The 20,236-nt window shown below is 32.4% G+C and overlaps 1 protein-coding gene and 1 long non-coding RNA gene across 2 annotated transcripts; one reads left to right on the forward strand and one right to left on the reverse strand.

Annotated features, from left to right (window-relative positions):
• Positions 1 to 1,435: 1,435 nt before the first annotated feature.
• Positions 1,436 to 2,555, forward strand: LOC143042261 (uncharacterized). The gene is made up of 3 exons (XR_012967923.1): positions 1,436 to 1,562; positions 1,895 to 2,077; positions 2,361 to 2,555. It is a non-coding gene; the product is annotated as an uncharacterized LOC143042261 (long non-coding RNA).
• Positions 2,556 to 9,332: 6,777 nt separating this feature from the next.
• Positions 9,333 to 13,807, reverse strand: LOC143042265 (tubulin beta chain). Its single transcript, XM_076214528.1, has 4 exons — positions 13,645 to 13,807; positions 11,468 to 11,576; positions 10,792 to 11,147; positions 9,333 to 10,357 (listed from the first exon to the last, which is right to left on the reverse strand). The coding sequence occupies exons 1-4, from the start codon at positions 13,699 to 13,701 to the stop codon at positions 9,542 to 9,544; spliced, it is 1,338 nt and encodes a 445-aa protein (XP_076070643.1). The 5' UTR covers positions 13,702 to 13,807; the 3' UTR covers positions 9,333 to 9,541.
• Positions 13,808 to 20,236: the final 6,429 nt, after the last annotated feature.

Below are 20,236 nucleotides of genomic sequence, written 5' to 3' on the forward strand. Positions count from 1 at the left end.
TTTTACGTTTCCTACACTGCAATGATAACAGAACTGCTATTCCTAGGGGTTCTCCAGGTTATGACCCAGGACACAAAATTAGGCCAATATTTGATATTTTGAATAACACTTTTCATACAAAATACAATCTTGCAAGAGATCTAACAGTAGACGAGTCCATGGTTGGATTTAAAGGAAGACACAACTTAGTTCAGTACATGCCTGGAAAAAAATCGCATCGATGGGGTGCAAAACTGTTCGTTTTGGCCGAGTCTGACACTGGTTATACTAGTCAAGTGATGTTATATTCAGGTACGTATTTATACTAGATATTAAATTAAACCACAGATACATGTATATTAATGTCTGGTAAATTTGACTTTAATTATAATTACTCACATAAATAAGTTATGTGCTAACTTAAATTATAATGTTTCTGAGTGAATAGTTGCAAAACATTATGTTAAAAATTAATGACTTAATATGTCAGCTTGTGTCACTTGTCATTGCGGCCATTCATATTTTAATCCAATGTTTATGTATTTAAAGATTTTTTTTTGTAGAAGTAACCATTTTTGTATGAATAATATGCTGTATCGCTAATTTTTAAACTCATTGCAGGTAAACAAGCAAGAGTTCGCAGAGCTGTACATGGTTTAGGATATACTGTAGTCACAGACCTATCCTCCAAACATCGCGGTAAAAACCATCATCTTGTACTAGACAACGCATTTACCAGTCCTACTTTATGCCGGGATCTGTATACACACAATATTTACAACACAGGTACTGTCCGGGTGCACGGAAAAGGGATGCCTAGATCTTTTAAGACAACTAGAGTTGCAAAAGGGGAAAGAGTAGCAAGACAACAAGGACCCATAATGGCCATGAAGTACGGAGGCAGGAAGGAAGTCACATTCTTATCAACATTTGAAGGACCTAGGTAACATATTTTCTTCTGAATTCATGTACACAATACAAATTTTTGATATGTATGTATGCCAGTTAACACGCATGTTCATTGAATTGGGTCAATTCCGTCAATAAATTAACAGCCTTCCGTCAAAAAATTAACAGGCCTTCTGTCAACACATTAGGTCCTCCGTCAACAAATTCACAGGTATTCCGTCAACATATTAAACAAAACAAAACTTTCTTCTGTCATCGAAATATTTTCAGCTACCTAAAATTAATCAATTAGGTCATGAATGTAGGTTAAATTAACAAGTATACAATGTGAGAAAAAGGTAATTTCGTATATATATACATAACATAACAAATATGTTTCAAACCATTAATCAGTTATTCATTCAGATAAGTTAATTATATAAATACTTTAGAATAAAAATGTTACCAAAAATACTCATTTCAAGATCAGTAACACCATTCCGTTTTCAACAGTTTAAAAAGAACCGAAAACAGCAGAGGTGTGGAGAGACATGTTCCAAAGGTTGTAGATATATACAACAGAAAAATGGGTGGTGTTGACCTTGCTGACCAACATATTCAAGTGTATGACCCTGACTTTAGATCTGTGAAACTGTGGAAAAAGTTGTTGGTAAACATGATATTAAGAGTAGTAGGTAGGTGTGCCATTTAGCAATATGTTTTTAAGTACGCGTAGTTATTAGTTCCTCCAGTCGTTTTTATGCAGACATCGTTGGTTTATTTTAATTTTCTTTGGTTTTCGGTCGTCAGCATCTATACATCAATAAATTTAACAGCTATAAAGTTAATTGAAGTTTGATGAGGTTATGAATTTAGTTGTAATCATTTCAATTTAACGTTTTAAACTTATTGTTATCTATGTATACAAAAAAAAGAAAAATTGATAAAAAAACGTTTCGAAAAAAAGTAAGTTTTCATTTCTCCGGGAAGTAATTGTTCGTTCATCTTTTTTTTTTTAATTTCATAGGAAACGCATATGTATTGTATCAGAGGAACAGACGACTACTCCCTAAGATGACAAGGATGGAATTCCATTCCCAAATTTATCACCAGTTGATTGGAGATTTAAGAGTTGACAGGAATATTCCGCGAGGGCCATGCAATGGAAGTCGACGACTTGTTGAAAGACACTTCATTGAAAATTTGCCAGGTAGTTATGATCATACATAGATTTTAGTAGAACTAAAATAGATAAAAATAAGTATCTATAGTTTTAAACTGGCCTGTCCCTTATTTACAAAGACCAAATAAATAAACAGATGAAGTGATATCTAAAAAAGAAAGTATTGATTTAGAATAAGATAAAAACGCCTTAATTTATATGTACAGTGCCTCAATATTATTGTTCATTTACAAAAGAAATTATAGATTATATTGTATCATTTTATTTATATATAACTGAATTAAAAAAATGATAACCTCATTTATTGTAGGAAAATCACGGCGTCCATGTCATGTGTGTTCCAGACAGACACTCGGAGGAAGGAACGAAAAGAGGTCACGTGTCCGTACATGGTGCCCGGATTGTAACGTGGGACTGTGTCTGGGATATTGTTTCCGCATTTATCATAAATGTCAAAATTTTGCAACCCATCGACGGGGTATTAACGAAGAATAAATAAATGAAAAATAATAACAATTTGTTTTCTTTTTGTATCATTTATTGATTGGTATTAATTATTACGGCAAATGAGACAGATTTATTACAAATTATACATTTCTCCCATACTAAAAAAATATCTGTATTTCTAAAACAAATATTATATATACTATATCAGCGAACAAATGTGTTCTTGTTCTTATGTTTATCTGAGAAAGAAACTCAATATACTAATAGGATTACGTTAGAGCAACAGACGTCGGATTACACAAGATAACGTCAAAAAAAGTACGCAATCTACTACAATATATAGATATTATGACGTTCATTAATTCAATGACGTAACGCATTCAACGACTTTGGGATATAAAAAATAACAAAATATAGAAGATGAAATGTTTATGAAATAGCTTACATAGGTTTTTGAGTTTTAAATAAAGAGCAAACGATGTAAAACAAAGGTTTAATTTTTGCCATTTTCCCGTATTTCCTGGCGTATCAAATGCAACCTTGAAAAACGGTCGGCAGCAAGAGGGTTTTAACTGTAAATAGAAGAAAGTTACAATCGTCTAATTTGAAAATAAACCATATGCTAAAAAAATGCAATGAACATCATTGAGCAGACATTTATGTGCAAAATTAAACATCAGTTGCAATAAGAACCCTTTGAGTCACCTCTTTTTGTATTGAACATAATATATTACTAACATATATCATATTCCTTTTCCATTGCATAAGCATTTTTATCTAATGCTTACAACTGAACTTGTCTCATTTCGATACTCATTGTTATATGCGGCGGATCCAGAGAAAAAAAAGGGGGGGGCGCTATTGGGCCCGGCCCACCCTTTTGTGGGGAAAATTTGGTTGATTATAAAGTGAATCACTGAACAATGACTTGGGCGTGCCCGATACCCGCTTAAGTCATTAATTGGGCCCCCTTAACGAGTTCTGTGCCACAGGGCCGATTATCGGCCCAAAGTCATACTCCTTTATATATAAATAAAATTATGTAAGGATGTATTTATAAATATGTATATAATATTTAAAACTATAGCGTCTCAAATCCACTCTTTTTTCCCGACACTATTGCAGTAGTCATTTAGTGTAGGCCGTTTAGTATATTTATGTTTTATTTACTTTCCTAAACGTGTTAAAGTTTGCAAAAATTCAAAGAACATAATACAAATAAAATTGTACCAACATAAAATATAGAAGATAGAAGTTACTCAAATACCCTTAACAACGAACAGATTAGAAAACGTGCAAAAAAAAAAACCCAAAAAAGTACGCAAAAAGTGCACTACACAATAATGACGTAATTAATCTAATGACGTGATTCGTTAACGCATCCATCGGATTATGGCTAATCCTTATCCGTGGTTATTCAGTTTATCCTCCTGAGTGAGATCTCACACAAAATTTAACCAGAATCTAGGACATATAAAAGAATACTGCAGAGAAATTTCAAAACCATTGCCTATTTCATGCTGATTTTCCCAATTCATTCGACGAAGAAGTTTGTCTTGATAACATACAGTTATGCCCATGTTTCATTAAAACGATATCAGAGAATTTTAATGCATTGTTTTTGCTGTGTTTAATTTTTCTAGGCTTTATACGGCATACGTTTATAGAAATTTCAAAGTAAAAACACTTAAAACATGAATAATAAATCAATCATTATGGGCTGTATACAAGAGATACAAGGAAAGTATTTAATATTGTATTTATCGTGTGAAAATGCCGGATTGTGCCGGCCAAATTAATATTCCAGGTCAACATGACTCTTCTAATTGATACATATGTAACATGTTTCTTAGTAAAATACATGTTCGTTGATCGATGCATGTCTGTACTCATTTATTATTCGTCCCTTCTTCCAAATAAGAGAAAGAAAAACCACGCACAACCTTAGAACTTTGTGAACAATTAAAAATTCTAAATTACAATTACAGTGACTTATTTTTGTACGGTTGTCAAGAATTAATGAACACATTATTTTTTATATTAAGATACGATAGAAATTTCCTATTAAAAGAACTCTGACAATGTTAGATCAGGTCTTCATTCTATACAATTAATTAACGGTTTTTTTCATGACATTTCGGAAGATCATATATAATAAGAACCAAAAAAGGGTGGAAAATTGCCGGTCGAAAAGAAGAGATTGTTCTGTATTATCTGTACGGAATGTCCTGTTGAAAGGAAAAGACTGAAACATGTATATGCATGAGTGCTCTCTGTCGTAAAGTTGTTCATAAATCATGTAATATATAGAAGAAACACAGCAGACGATGTAACTCTGACGAAAAAAATATCTTTCTTGAGAAATGTTTATATGAATCTTCAATTTTGTATCTCAAGCTCATAAAATGAAGTTGTTCACAAAGAATAATCCCAAACTTTCTTTGATTTATATATAGTGACAAATTAATTTGCATTATCTGTTTTCGTATAATACCGAATTTTGACCCTGGAGGTATATGATTTAAAAGCCAGGTTTGCTTCTCCGGGAAGGGCATTTGATTTTCTGGTACAGTTGGAGACAGTCAACTGAAAGAAGTAAAGTCAAACTTACAATCGGTGCAATTATTGTTTCATGGACACATAAAATAGTTAGACCTACTCAAGGCCCATACCAAAAAATATAGTTTACCTTATTAAGTTGCACTTTCTAGGACCAAGGATTCTTACTATACAAATCCTTGCTAGAACCGGAACCAGAATATCTTATAAAACGTGACTTGTCTAAATATCTAAACTCCGGAATCCAAAATCGGTAATATATGAAAGAAAATAGACTTTTATTAGAAAAGGTTTAATATTCCCGCCATTTTCAGTTAAAATCTTTTTGGCGCTATTATACTTGTACTATGACGTCGCCGTTTTTGCGTAATCGTAAAGACAATCAAAAAAAGCATTGGCACTGACGGGGTTTCTTTGAAAATTTATTTGGCAGTGAAAGGGAAATAGTTCTGGACCCGCCACTCATTGTAAGCCTTCTATAAAAATAAGAAATAATTTATACTGATAATGGAATCACAGACGTCTTTATATTAACAGAGATGAAAGATTCATTACGTCAACATTTCCGGTGCTATTGATTTTACGGTGTGTCGACCACTTCCATGCAATGACCATGTGACGATGCATCCAGACTTTGATTCCAACTGCAGCAGCATGTATCTGCATTTTGAATATTAATACGATATAGTTACACTATTGAATGAACATTTCAAGTTTGAGTGCCAGTCTGTCTAAGAATCAGGCAGTTGGGAAAACATGACTAACAAACCATATTAAAATGTCATTGAGTTCAGTTCATTGTATGAATAGAATAGAATTGAATAGAATATTTTTATTTCCTGAATTACAGGGCCCAGAAAGGACATTAAATCAGTTGCAATTGATTCACATAATTCGTAACAGCAACAATAATACTAATAGTCACTTGTAAATATATATTTAGTATATTAGCATTGGTCAGAATCAGAGCCCAAAACCACATATACATATTGTGCATAAAAGAATATAATTACATTATATGCATTCATTCTCAAATAATTTACTTGACCTAGTGTCAGTATTCATACCTAATTTCCTTAATTCAAAACAGTCACAAATATAACAGCCCAGGTTTTTTTCCATAATAGTTACATTTTCTTGGGTCAAGAGCCATAAACATTAAGAAGATTTGTAGTAATGCACACAAATAACGTTAATTTCCTTATCCTATTTTGGTAAATTAATAGAAAATATGCTTTGGTTAAAATGCACTAAAAATAAGCATTTAAGGGGAGACAATTCTTAAATATACTATCATTCTAACCAAAACTTATCACGAGTTATCAGGTTAGAATTACCAGAAAAAACAGAAACGAAAGATTCACCATTTCTAACTCGGAACGGCGGTAAGCCCAAAATAGCATGGCTATGTTGGCGTTTTTTTTTCCTGACCATGTTTTGATTTTTACTTACAATTCAAAAACTAGCATTTTTTTTTATACAAATGCGATCGAAGTAAATGTAGTAATAATAGTATTATATATATATATATATATATATATATAACTCGTCTAAACATCAACCCAACAATGTTAGATCTGTAAATTTGCTTTCGGAAATTTTTAGTTCTTCCATCGCCGGGATTCGAACCCATGCTACTGTGATATCGTGACACCAAATCGCCTGCACTGCAGTCGTCCCGCTAGACCACACGACTACCTGGGCTCTAATAATAAAGCTGTCGGTGGCCGTGTCACGGTTACCTTTCCTCGTCAGTTTTAATCTAGCGTCGTACTACAGTACATGATATATAAGGCATGGAGATGTTATTGTTACAGATCAGCTCAATTATCTATAGTAAAGGATCCTACAAATTAATGTAAGATACAGTCACAGAAAATAATTATATTTATAGTTATATTATATTTATATAAATATATATATATATGAATTTCAATGAGAAAAATGTAAAATGTAAAGTTATGTATGCGGCATTTTTATAATAATTTATTATGCTCCGAGTTTGAATGATGTACATGCATATAATGATATTCTCTTGATAACCTGGAACGTCAAGACCTATTAATTTTTTTAACAACGGTCATATACAAAGTCTGATCGACCATATATAAATTGAACCAAAACCGGAATATGCATGTAATATTTGCCACTGGATACTAAGCATTCAACAAATTATCGAACAATCGTTGATGTAAATGACTATGGTATTTATATATACAGTGCCAACATATTCATCATCCGTGAATATGCCAACAGAAACCAGTATCTCCTGAAGTGCATGAGAACTTAAAGAACCTTGTATTTCCATGCAGCAATGCAATTTTTTAGATTTAAAAGATGTAATAAAATCGATAAAATCGATATCTGTGTTGCATTGACATCACTGAGTAATTCATAAAATTGTCTCGTTTTCATAAACCCAATATTCCTTTTATGTAATTGATCTCGTCTGATGCATATTACGTAGTGTGTGTATAGAAATCAATATCGTATGGTTTAATTCTTAGAAATTGCCACGAACATTAACATTTCTAACACAAGGACTTTAAACTTACAATGCTGCAACAGTTTCGTTCATTATTGTCAGTTCGTATGGAGTCGGTCACATTTGTTTTTTTAGTACCATTCCCATTTGGATTTTATATCAACTTGACCATCTTGTTTTGAGTTCTAACATTAACTCGCATACTACAAAACATATGCTTCATAAGCTTACAAAACCTTTAAACAAGACTTATTAAGAAGGGATATAGTTACGATACTGTTGTCAGGTCATTCAAGATTGCATATAATGGCTTTAAGATTGATTCACTTATAGGGTCTTTGCATCGGAACTATTAAAAAAAAAAAAAAACAGTTGTTGCCTTGGCATGACACGGGTTATGTTCTTTTCATATATTTTATTATAGTATGATACTATACCCCTAACGGGAGGGATTGTGCCTGATATTCATATGATGAAGACATAATCTTTCAATCAGTTTAATTGAGGTCTGGAGCTGGCATGTCAGTTAACTACTAGTATAGTCTGTTGTTATTTATGTATTATTGTCATTTTATTTATTTTCTTTTGTTAAATCTTCTGACATCAGACTCCGACTTCTCTTGAACTGAATTTTAATGTGCGTATTGTCATGCGTTTACTTTTCTACATTGGCTAGAGATATAGGGGGAGGGTTGAGATCTCATAAACATGTTTAATCCCGCCTCAATTTTGCGCCTGTCCCAAGTCGGGAGCCTCTGTTAGTCTTGTATGATTTTTAATTTTAGTTTCTTGTGTATAATTCGGAGTTTAGTATGACGTCCATTATCACTGTACTAGTATACATTTTTAAGGGGCCAGCTGAAGGACGCCTCCGGGTGCGGGATTTTCTCGCTGTATTGATGACCCATTGGTGGTCTTCGGCTGTTCTGCTCTATGGTCGGGTTGTTGTCTGTTGTCGCTTTGACACATTCCCCATTTCCTTTCTCAATTGTATTATTTTAAATCTGCAGTGCGTAATATAAACAACTATTTTCTATGGGAAATGCCTGTTTTAAGTCAGAAATATGGCAGTTGTTTTTCATTTGTTTAGTTGATTCATATATCATGTATATATAGCATTTGGTTTTGTCAGTTTATATGGAGATCCTCCCTCTTTGCATTTGCCTTGGGAAAATTTATATCTTTTTTCATATTTTAGAAGTTGCTCCAACATGTTATATTATGCCTTAAATTATTGAATTTGTACTTAATTTTAGTTGTGCTTCAGATTTGATTTATTTAGAAATGTATTTTAGTAGTGCTTTGCATGTATTTTAATATTCCTGTGCTGTTAAATATGTTGTCTGCACTAATGTTGTGTTTATGTTATTTTATATTCGGTTAAAAGCTCTCAAGAGCTTATGTTTGTATTGTTATATGTGAACCGAATCAAAATTAAACTTTTGTATACTTTTAGAGTGTCCTCTGGTATCTTTTGCCCCTCTTTTAATTAATGTTACAAGTCTCGAAGAGAAAGCTTTTTCCTGTTTGCTTTATTTTTAAACATTCTGTTTTTTTTCTGTTGTTTATTAACTGAGATGGACTCGAGCATATCAACCTTGGAAGGCCAAGTTTTGGTATTTTATTTCGCCCTTGTTTGTTCTATTCTTATAAACGTTCTTTCTTCTTAGGTGTTCTGAAATTTTGATTCCGATAAAAAATAATGGAGGTCTGTTTTAGTTTTGTGCACATGGTGACTGGTATTATGTTTATCTGTTATCAATTATAAAATAAAAAAAATAAACACTCAGATAAGTAGTATTTTGTTTTCTATTGGATTGTAGACGTAGCTACACTTGATTGCAAAAGCAATATAGTAACATATTGGAATAAATATTATTTCAATAAGTCATAACAACAGATAGAGTTCAAAGATCATGACTGAATGTAGGATTTCAAGATTTGTCAAGATAAGAGATTGAAAGTAACAGTTTAAAAGTTCATTGTTCTTTAGGAAATTTTTAAGCTTCCTCTTCTCCTTCTTCCTCTTCGAATTCTCCTTCCTCTTCTGCTGTTGCATCCTGGTATTGTTGGTATTCTGAGACCAAATCGTTCATGTTGGATTCGGCTTCTGTGAATTCCATCTCGTCCATACCCTCACCAGTGTACCAATGCAAGAAAGCCTTACGCCTGAACATAGCGGTGAATTGTTCTGAGATTCTCTTAAAGAGTTCCTGGATGGCAGTGCTGTTACCAATAAATGTGGCAGACATCTTAAGACCACGTGGTGGAATGTCACAGACGGCTGTCTTGACGTTGTTTGGAATCCATTCAACGAAGTAGCTGCTGTTCTTGTTTTGTACGTTCAACATTTGTTCGTCGACCTCCTTCATGGACATACGTCCTCTGAACATGGCAGCAACTGTGAGGTATCTGCCGTGTCGGGGATCGCAAGCTGCCATCATGTTCTTGGCATCGAACATCTGTTGGGTAAGTTCTGGTACAGTTAAAGCTCTGTACTGTTGGCTTCCACGTGATGTCAGGGGAGCGAATCCTGGCATGAAGAAATGGAGACGTGGGAAGGGGACCATGTTTACAGCCAATTTACGGAGATCAGCGTTCAACTGACCTGGAAATCGGAGACATGTGGTGACACCGGACATTGTTGCAGAGACAAGATGGTTAAGGTCACCATATGTTGGTGTTGTAAGTTTGAGGGTCCTGAAGCAGATATCGTAAAGAGCCTCGTTGTCGATACAGTATGTTTCATCTGTGTTTTCTACCAATTGATGTACGGAGAGTGTTGCATTGTATGGTTCAACGACTGTGTCTGATACCTGAAACAGATAAAGGATACATATAGTTCAATTCATGAGAATCATTTTCGGCAATGAAAACAGATAGAGGAAGTTGCAAACAAAATCAGAAATTAAGTTGACCTAATATTCAAATTCATACTTCCTGGTAATGGAAAATATATTTATCCTAGAATTGCACTATTATATATTTTCTTATTTGATTCCTATTTGAAAATATATTTGATTTAGTGTCTCATAGTTAAATGTTCCTTACAAAATGAATAGATAAACCCTTTAAACTTCATACCCCTCTGTTTCAATATGGGTGGTGTTTGAATTAAGTATTTTTTATTATAATCATTTAAGACCATAGAAATGATGTCGAATTCGAAATCCCATTAAAATTTACAACAGCGTTTCCTTCATGATACATCAAAGTCATCTCTCTCTCTGACACTCGAAGCCATACTTACTTTTGGTGATGGTACTACTGAGAATGTGTTCATGATTCGGTCTGGGTATTCTTCACGGATTTTGGAGATAAGGAGTGTTCCCATTCCTGATCCGGTTCCACCTCCAAGTGAGTGTGTAAGTTGGAATCCCTGAAGACAATCACAGCTTTCAGCCTCTTTCCTGACTACATCAAGAACAGAGTCTACAAGTTCAGCACCCTCGGTATAATGTCCTTTGGCCCAGTTGTTTCCAGCTCCACTCTGTCCGAAAACAAAGTTGTCTGGTCTGAAGATTTGACCGAATGGTCCTGATCGGACGGAGTCCATGGTTCCGGGCTCCAAATCGACCAAGATTGCTCTGGGTACATATTTACCACCTGAAATAAACAAAATTGTAAAGCGTAAATATATGGACCTTGTAAAATATTGATTTTGAATGAGTTAATTCATAAATTGAAGTCCATTATTTAAAATTATTTTTGGGGTGTAAAAACACTACTTTTTGTAAGATCCCATGCATGTGGGTTGTTAATATTTGAAAAGATATAATGAAAAGGAAGATTTTTTTTCACTTGAAATGTCTGATTAATTGCTCTGCTGTTGTGTCTGCTGTTAAAGAGTCCATCCTTGAAAACTCGGTTTAGAGTTACGAAAAATTATCAACATTGACAAAAAGAACTATTCAGACGAGTATTACCTGTAGCCTCATTGTAGTATACGTTGATTCTTTCTAATTGTAAATCTGAATCTCCATGGTAGGTTCCGGTGGGGTCGATACCGTGCTCGTCTGAAATGACTTCCCAAAACTGAAAGAAAGAAAATATAGGTAAGTTATGAAATCAATAAAATAACATGAATAAAGGAGTGAAGTTCCAGACTTGGTAAAAACGTATGTACAGAATTCTAGATTTTATCAACAAATGAACATAAATTTACGTTGTAACATTTAGCAAAACATTAATGTTTTCAAGAATGACAAAAAATTTCTAACGCACACGTGCAGAAAACTATGCAGTAAATTCATGACATTTATCGTCTGCTATCATTTAGCTTTTCTTTTTACAGCTGTTTTATTGTTTTTTGGAAGAAAGATTAATTTGAAGCAAGCTATTGATTTTGTTTATCGATATCATCCGTTACTTATTTATTAATATTAATCGATCTGGGATAGTGTCAGACATATTTATTAATCATATAATTAAGTACCCTGGGAACCTTGACTCAGCAATGAATATCCTATTCATGCTTTTGTCAGTATACTTATAAATTACTTATTTGTTGTAGGTAAAGTAATCGATTTTCCGTGCATTTATCTAGAACAATATCTTGTACATTTTTAAATTGACGAATTTAAATATCTTAACCACGATATTGGAAACCTAAATGTGTATTGATTTTCAACTATAAAAGTCAAATTGTCAATCCTATAGAATTTAATTTAATCTGCATGTACTGTGGTTAGGCCGGATTGTCAAAATTGGTAGCATGCATGAACTTGTAATTGAGATCAGTAACTTTTTGTTTACTTTCGCCATGGCAACAAATGACCATGCATTGACTTTCGGATTTTCATGTCTAAACAAGAGAAGCAATCAACCGGTTTATTGATCAAAATCATAACAATGATATACATTTAAAACGAGATTAAATTACATACGATTTAATTTTAAATAATGAACTTTAAAATTATGATATATTAAAAGGTGAAATAATCAGTTTAACAGAACCGAAAGTCTTTTATGCTTAAAAAATTAACACCCTTTAAAACCAAATGACCCAATAAAGTTATTGTTTAAATCAATTGTTTATGTGAGGTTGTTAGGGGCACTTTAAAACAGAAAATGTTTGAATTGTTGCTAGACATATCTTTTTAGATGTACTTTGATAACATACAAAATTATATCACTATGACGGGCAGCGACCTTTCACGATCCCAAATATTTCAATAAATATAAATGACAAGACAGTCATATATCCCGAGGAGGAATATTATTAAATGTCAAAACATGTTCCACTAGAATGACTAAAAGATTGACTAAAACAGGCTGCAAGATCTAATTAATTTTTACTTTTGAAGTTTAGTCATTGCGAACTCTGCGAAACAAATCTATAACAGATCAAATATTTTGATTGGGCGGTGAGGGACGGGCATGCTCAGTTATTGCTTGTTTTGATAAAAATCAGACGCTTTCTTTCCCGCATCATGAAATGCATGGCTGCTTACACTGAATTGACCGGCACAATCCCAATAGACTTAATTTTAATTTTAGTTTTTTTTTTATGAGTAATCAAAGAACAGATCCATTAACAAGGAAATAAAACATGTGATTTGTAAAGAAGTAGATAAAGATGTTTTATTACCAAGTTGCAACCAGATGTGAATACACTAAAGGAAAATCGTATTCAGTGGATTTTAAAGTTTATCATAACAGGTTTAAATCTACAACAGCCTTGAATTTTGACCTAAATATTTTTGAGCGAAAATAATTTTCGAGTATAACATAGTGATTGTAAAAAGAAAAAGATACAAATTATCGAAAAATATCCCACAGTAGCCTTAGTCTATTTTAAGACTATGATAACATGTCTAGTGATGACTCACTAATTTAAGATCACCCTAAAACCAGTACAATATTCAGTATTGATCCGTATAGGTAATTAATGAAACTCGACAGTTACTATAGATTAAAATCAGCAGAAATTAATAAAGTCATCATAATAATATATAATAATCATACTTTTCAATGGACTTGGTACACGTGTACCTATTTTCTACCATGACAAAAAGGCGGCCAAGCCAATTAAGAAAATATCGATTAGAAGGTAAAAATAAAAAAATAAAAAAAAATATTTTTAATTATTTTTTCAGCTTACCTTGGCACCAATTTGGTTACCGCACTGTCCGGCTTGTAAATGTACTATTTCCCTCATTTTGTCTTTGTGTCTTTATCTTTTGCTGACCCCGTGTGTTACTAATTCAAATGAGAAAGTTGTGCAGTTTTATACTACGGTTAGTCGCTAACGAATCAAAACCTTTGTTATGTTCATAGCAACAAGAAACGAATACTTTCATTGGTTAGTTTATCTGATGGCACTATTGACCTTAGGGATTATACCATAATTCAAATGGTTTATTGTTTGTGTGTATATCCATTTAAATTTTCTAAATATACTTATGACAACATAACAAAAAAATAATTTTAGTAAGTTTGATAATATTCGTGCTGGAGGTTAAATTCAGAAAAAAGTGTAATATGTATAGAAACTACAAAATAGGAGAGCCACAAAAAAGGGGGAGGGAATACTCCCTTACAATTCGTATATAGTATTGGCAGACTGCTCCCTTTCCCAATGGAACAAAAGTTTCCGAAAAATTCTTACGTGCTCATGTTTTAAAAAGAAATACGAAATTTGAAATGCGTTTCTAAATAGAGAAAACAACAAATCTTAAGTTTTAATAACCAGTCTCAAACGAGTCTCAAACCAAGCATACAAAAACTATGATCAATTTGACTTCAAATCAAAATTGAGAAATACGTTCCAAATCTTTTGAAATTTCGTTATTTGACCTTTGAATGTAAGCTTCTTTTTTTTAAAGGTTCAGCAGATGGTCTTGACAATAAAGGAAATGCATGTATGGCATTTTTTCACGACATTTCTATTGATAAAGACAATCTTGAATAAATTTTGAAAATGTTTGCATATGCACTAGATGAATAAAATGAGTCTGGATTGGGCCTTCAATTCGTTTTCTTCAATTTGTTTCAATCATTTTTTCTCTATTCTCTTTTCCTTTTGCCCTATTCCACTTTTTAGACCCTGTATTCTACCCGTTATTGTTTTCTCAGGAAACCACATTCATACGCTAATTTTATTTCTCAGAAAGATAAAAAAAAAAACTTTCCTGGATTTTGCTCTTCATTTTATTTCGTTTTTTTTTTATGGATGGCGCAATGGGAAAATATTTGTTTTGTTTCCGTTATTATTGTATAGTTATAGTTGTGTTGATTTACATGGACAATGGAGATACACTAGATATCTTCACAGCAATAGATGATTCAAAGTGTGTGTATAAATGAGGGGATCGTATTAAATGAAATTTAGGTGTTTTATTTATTTTACCATGATCTTCTTTTCCCTTGACTTGAAAAACGGAATACAATTTCAATATAAACAAAAATATTTTCTCTGAACATAAATGCGTATCACTTTATCTCTATATTTAGGTATACTGCCATCACTTAAGATTCTTCGAGTGCAGAGGCCGCGGCTTTTGGGTATAAAGGGTAGTGGCCCCTTTTATGGAGCTACATATATATATAGTGAATGTATATAGTTTTTTTTAACATACAATACTACTACCGTTTTCTAGTTTGGGGCCCCTCTTTTTCAAAATCCTGAAACTGCATCTTAGGAGTGCGTATGTACCCACAGTAAGTGCATGCGTCGTGCTAACATGGCAATAGTTGTCAAGGAATTTACAATATGGAATTTATGTAACGTGTACGGTCCCATTTCTTGTATTTCACATGCAGATATATAATATCCATGCACTGAAACTGATGTTGCCACGGTATTTTGTTTTTTAACAAATTGTAATAACATTAAAGTTTTGCAAAGTTTATACGAATATTCAGCCTTTTTAACAAACACAGGATGATAGTCAAATCAAATTAAGCTCCATTTAAAGATGAACCGATATAAGGAAAAAATGTGAAAGAATAATTGAAAATATTCAGAGGGAGACAGGATACAAAACAAGGGTTTATAGAAAGAAACGATTTTTTTTATTCTAGCCAAAATATATGAAATGATATAGAATGAATTGAAAAGCAACATCGAATGTACAGTGACCATATATAATATTCAATCAATATTATGAATCTAAATCTACCGATATAAGGAAAACAAACGTGAAAGAATAATTGAAAATATTCAGAGGGAGATAGGATAGAAAAACAAGGGTTTATAGAAAGAAACGATTTTTTTTTATTCTAGCCAAAATATATGAAATGATATAGAATGAATTGAAAAGCAACATCGAATCTATAGTGACCATATCTAATATTCAATCAATATTATGAATCTAAATCTACCGATATAAGGAGAACAAACGTGAAAGAATAATTGAAAATATTCAGAGGGAGACAGGATAGAAAACCAAGGGTTTATAGAAAGAAACGCTTTTTTTTATTCTAGCCAAAATATATGAAATGATATAGAATGAATTGAAAAGCAACATCGAATGTACAGTGACCATATATAATATTCAATCAATATTATGAATCTAAATCTACCGATATAAGGAGAACAAACGTGAAAGAATAATTGAAAATATTCAGAGGGAGACAGGATAGAAAAACAAGGGTTTATAGAAAGAAACGACTTTTTTTTTTATTCTAGCCAAAATATATGAAGCGATATAGAATGAATTGAAAAGCAACATCGAATGTACAGTGACCATATTTAATATTCAATCAATATTAATAATGAATCTAAATCTACCGATATAAGGAGAACAAACGTGAAAGAATAATTGAAAATATTCAGAGGGAGACAGGATAGAAAAACAAGGGTTTATAGAAAGAAACGACTTTTTTTTATTATAGCCAAAATATATGAAACGATATAGAATGAATTGAAAAGCAACATCGAATGTACAGTGACCATATATAATATTCAATCAATATTATGAATCTAAATCTACATTCTTTGGTGGTTTTAATTTTCCATTCATGAATATTACATATTCTGACTTCTCAAGAGAATTAAGAAAATCAATGAATTAATATTTAAATACTTTTTTTGTTTACTCTAACCATAGCATACATACATAAACATATAGACTTCGTCAAAACATGATTTTAAAAGTGAGTCCCACCTAACGGTCGTTATAAACAAATTAAAGTCGATGGCAATTTTGGATTATCTTTGGATAATTGAAAACAAATTAAATTTAAGATTATCGTAATTAGCTATAATAGTACAATGACTTGCATGAACTCGCCTGCTCAAGTATACTTATACATACATGTACCTTTATTCATATTTATGAAAAGTTAGAAATCGTAAAGGTGTTAAATTTTTGTCTACGTTTGCAAAATGTGAAATTCTGCTTATTCAGGCACTGTTGAAAAGAGGGAGAGGGCGGGTGTGTTTATATTTTTATATGAAATGTACTATGAAAACAGTATCGACAATTAAGAACAATCGCAACTTGTATACAATACTCAGAAAAAAGAGGAGATAGCCTGCCTTAAGTTTCACAAATATCAAAATACTTTATGTGTGATCAATTAACTAAACTGTATGCTTGACACATGCACTCCCCTTTTTATTGTTTAACTTTTGTTTGGTGTTTACATTTTTTCAATTATTTGTTATATGTCACCATATTTCACTTATTTAGTATGTGTTTTTGTCCTTATGTAGATGGTATTACAATAAAAGTGGTCAGTGGTTCCCCATACACTTATTTGGTATGTGTTTTTGTCCTTATCTAGATGGTATTACAATAAAAGTGGTTAGTGGTTCCCCTTTTTTAACGATCAGACATTTCAATAGGGACGTATAAATATCATGGCTACAAACCCTCCTTTATATGTCCTGGATTGGAACCTCCTTTTAAAATCGCTGGATTCGCCTCTTGTATTAGCTATAAGTTACCCCTTAATTTCATATAATAAAAGGGCCACATATATAAAATGTACTGTTTTTGTTCTATCGAGCAAAAACAAAAAAGTTTAACCATTAAAGAATACATTAGTACCAACAAAAAGGGGGGTCACACGCCCCTGACTCCTTTAAATTGGTCTCGCTAAGATATTGTTACAAGTTAGTTAGATTTTGTCATAAGAAATTTTATAGTATACTGTCATGCAGTGGCAGAACCTTACATAAAAGAAACCGTGGTATTGTAATAAAACAGTTGTAAATTGTTTTTTTTTTAAAATGACCATGCATGTAATCTCAAATCAAATACAGGGTGGAATGGTTCTTTTCCAGTTTATTACTAAAAAAGCACTTTACAGAGCAGGGCCTATATATGCATGTAATATGCCGAATTTCACTTTACCCTGATATAATCGATTCATAAAAAAATACAATGGTTATATATGGTCAGAACTTGTACATGATATACGGAAGCTAATATTTGAAAATGTCTTTCAGGCTACATGAATGCCGGTCATATTTTTCGATCGAAATATTATGGTGGTGATAATCTATATACAATTATAAGTATTTATAAAAGTCAATATTTACTATAATGGTTGATACCGTCCATAAAACGCTCACTATACCCCGACCAGAATGTGTGTAGGTCTTGTAGTGTAAATATGATATACCTGATATTTATGCACAATTTGATATAAATAAAGTTATATGAATTAAATTTCTACCAATAACGGCCATGTTCATATTTAAGTGTTTGCGATAGTATACTCAAAGACTAGTGCAAGTGCAGGTGTCATGTGTATATATATTCCACCAAACAAAAAGTAAAAACACAAAAATACTGAACTCCGAGGAAAATTCAAAAAGGAAAATCAAAAATCAAAAGGCAAAATCAAAAGTCCAAGCACATCAAACGAATGGATAACAACTGTCATATTCCTGACTTGGGAGGGCCCTCATGGGGTTTTTGATTATGTGATTACTTGGCCGTTTTTTTAATGATTATTTGATTATTAAGCCAAATATTTCATGATTATTTGATTACCTAGGACTGTATTTTTAGTTTATGATTATTTGATTACTAAAGATAAGCAAATATTTAATGATTATGTGATTATATTGGCAAAAAAATGGTGATTATGTGATTACTAGGACCCCCCCATGAGGGGCCTCACTTGGTACAAAAGTTCCCCAGGAAACTGTAAAAAAACATGCAAAAAACAATGCTACAATCTGTTTCTAAAGGAACAAATACTCTTTATCCCATAATTCATTTGGATCGATTACTGTAATATTTGTTACGTTACAGTGAAAATAATATTACTGAATATTTTTCCTTTCCAATTCTTGGAACTTCTATTATGAAAGAACCTTTATTTCTCGACACCAAATCTGCATATCTCAAGTTCAGGCTGACATTTTGGTGTACCTCCTTTTGCATCCTCAATGCTCTTCAACTTTCTACTTGTAGGCTTTATAAAATATTTTGATATGAGCCTCACTGATGAGTCTTATGTAGACGAAACTCGCGTCTGGCGTACTAAATTATTATCCTGGTACCTTTGATAACTATTTGCCTATTATGAAATTGAATATGGAGCCATAAGCGAATCCAGGGGGCCTCTTTGGTTGGAAAAGAATTGGTTGATTATATAGGGAATCACCGAAGCTTGCCTGGAGCGGACCCCCTCTTAGAGCAGTCAGTGGGCTCCCCTCCCTTTATGGAATTTCTGGATCTGTCACTATAAATCATAGGTAGAATATTATCTTTCAACAGAAAAGTGTGAAATTTTTTAATCAGTGTAATCATGCAGTACTTTATTGAATATATCACTCTCCTTGTTTGTTTATAGATATATAAAGTATGTCTTTCAGAGTTTGTAGTTTGATAATAGATATATAATGTATGTCTTTTAGAGTTGATCAGTAGATTAACCTTCTCTTAAGAAGAGCGATATCTCTCTATACTTACACATAAATGATAATCTCCATTCACCCTAGATCATATCGTCTTGCTATTTAAATCATGGGATATAATTCATAAGTTTTCCTTTCACAGAATTAGGACGACATAATTGTTTCACATTGTTATTTCGGGGCCCTTTATAGCTAACTATGCGGTATGGGCTTTCCTCATTGTTGAAGGCCGTACGATGACATATAGTTGTTAATTTCTGTGTCATTTTGGTCTATTGTGGAGTGTTGTTTCATTGGCAATAATACTACCTCTTCTTTCTTTATTTATAATGCATGAAGGAACTTGAAACTTCCATAGACTGAAGTAATAGAAAATAATTTGATTTTCAGTGTTACAGAGCTACTAGTTTGCTTGCTGCGTTCGATGTACACTACATCAAACTTTTCTGAATACTTTGTTTCGAAGAGGAATTAATACAGATTAATTATATGAAATACGAAATACGAAATATCTTATTAAATAAAATCTGTAATAATAAATAAAAACTGGTTTGGTCAAATTACATTTTCAGGTAGGTTCTAAACACTTGGTTAGCGATGAGGTTGGTTCGGATCGTAAACGTTGGCTTGCGAGCTTAAAATGGGATGTATAAATTGTTATTTTCTCTTTACTTATAAAGAACATTTTGTAAATGATATAGGGTAGCTTGGAGGTTAAAATCTTTAAACTAACTAAACAGTTATTTAAATTGAAGCATTTATGGTTGTCTCATATATATATTGATGTCACCATATTTATGCAAGAATAAAAACACGACAAATCCTATGATTCAGGCAAGAAAATTGCTGTAAAAATCCTATAAAACAAGCTGAC

Source organism: Mytilus galloprovincialis, chromosome 8, assembly GCF_965363235.1.
Source record: "Mytilus galloprovincialis chromosome 8, xbMytGall1.hap1.1, whole genome shotgun sequence".
Taxonomy (NCBI): domain Eukaryota; kingdom Metazoa; phylum Mollusca; class Bivalvia; order Mytilida; family Mytilidae; genus Mytilus; species Mytilus galloprovincialis.